Genomic DNA, 660 nt, shown 5'->3' with positions numbered 1-660 from the left:
CCACCCCTCCTAGTCCTTCCCATTAACTCTGGACCAAGTCGTCACACATGAGCCTGAGCCATCTCATTCCACCACAGAAGAAGTTGATCTGGGGCTGTGGGGTTTATGGCATCTTTGTCTGTTTTAGACGCTGACTGGAAAGGAGATTGAGATCGACATTGAACCCACAGACAAGGTGATGTATGCTCAGCATGTCGCCCTCCTTTCTTTATGTCTTTGTGTGTGCCTATGACCTTGTGTCTTTTGTTCTCATGTTGTCCACACAGCCTTGTTCTTACTATTTCTATAATTCTAAGTAGCCTCTGACCTCTTTTCCTCTAAAGGTGGAGCGAATCAAGGAACGTGTGGAAGAGAAAGAGGGCATCCCCCCACAACAGCAGAGGCTCATCTACAGTGGCAAACAAATGTAAGTCTGGGTGCAGTGGGGTGTAGCAGCCCTGTGTGAAGACAGGTGGCAAGGCTAGAGGTGCAGAGGCCTGCCACTACTTCAGTGCGTCCCTGCTTTTAGCTCTTTGACAGTTTGGTGGAGCCTATGGAATCTTCCCAGAATAAGAGAAGTCATAGAATAGCATATATTGAATTATAAACTAATGTTGAAACAGTTATCAAACTACTAAAGCAAATTTGTAGAGTAGTAATATATGTGCTTTGTTAATTTTT

The 660-nt window shown here is 44.7% G+C and overlaps 1 protein-coding gene across 1 annotated transcript; it reads left to right on the top strand.

The window, feature by feature from the left end:
• Positions 1-127: 127 nt before the first annotated feature.
• On the top strand, positions 128-640 carry LOC101997722 (NEDD8; the record flags this gene model as incomplete). The annotated part of the gene is made up of 2 exons (XM_005372363.2): positions 128-175; positions 324-640. Coding segments are annotated over 2 exons (135 nt in total), but the record flags the coding sequence as incomplete, so codon positions are not given.
• Positions 641-660: the final 20 nt, after the last annotated feature.

This window comes from Microtus ochrogaster, unplaced genomic scaffold, assembly GCF_000317375.1.
Source record: "Microtus ochrogaster isolate Prairie Vole_2 unplaced genomic scaffold, MicOch1.0 UNK2740, whole genome shotgun sequence".
Lineage (NCBI taxonomy): Eukaryota > Metazoa > Chordata > Mammalia > Rodentia > Cricetidae > Microtus > Microtus ochrogaster.
This window is presented reverse-complemented; position numbering and strand designations above follow the sequence as displayed.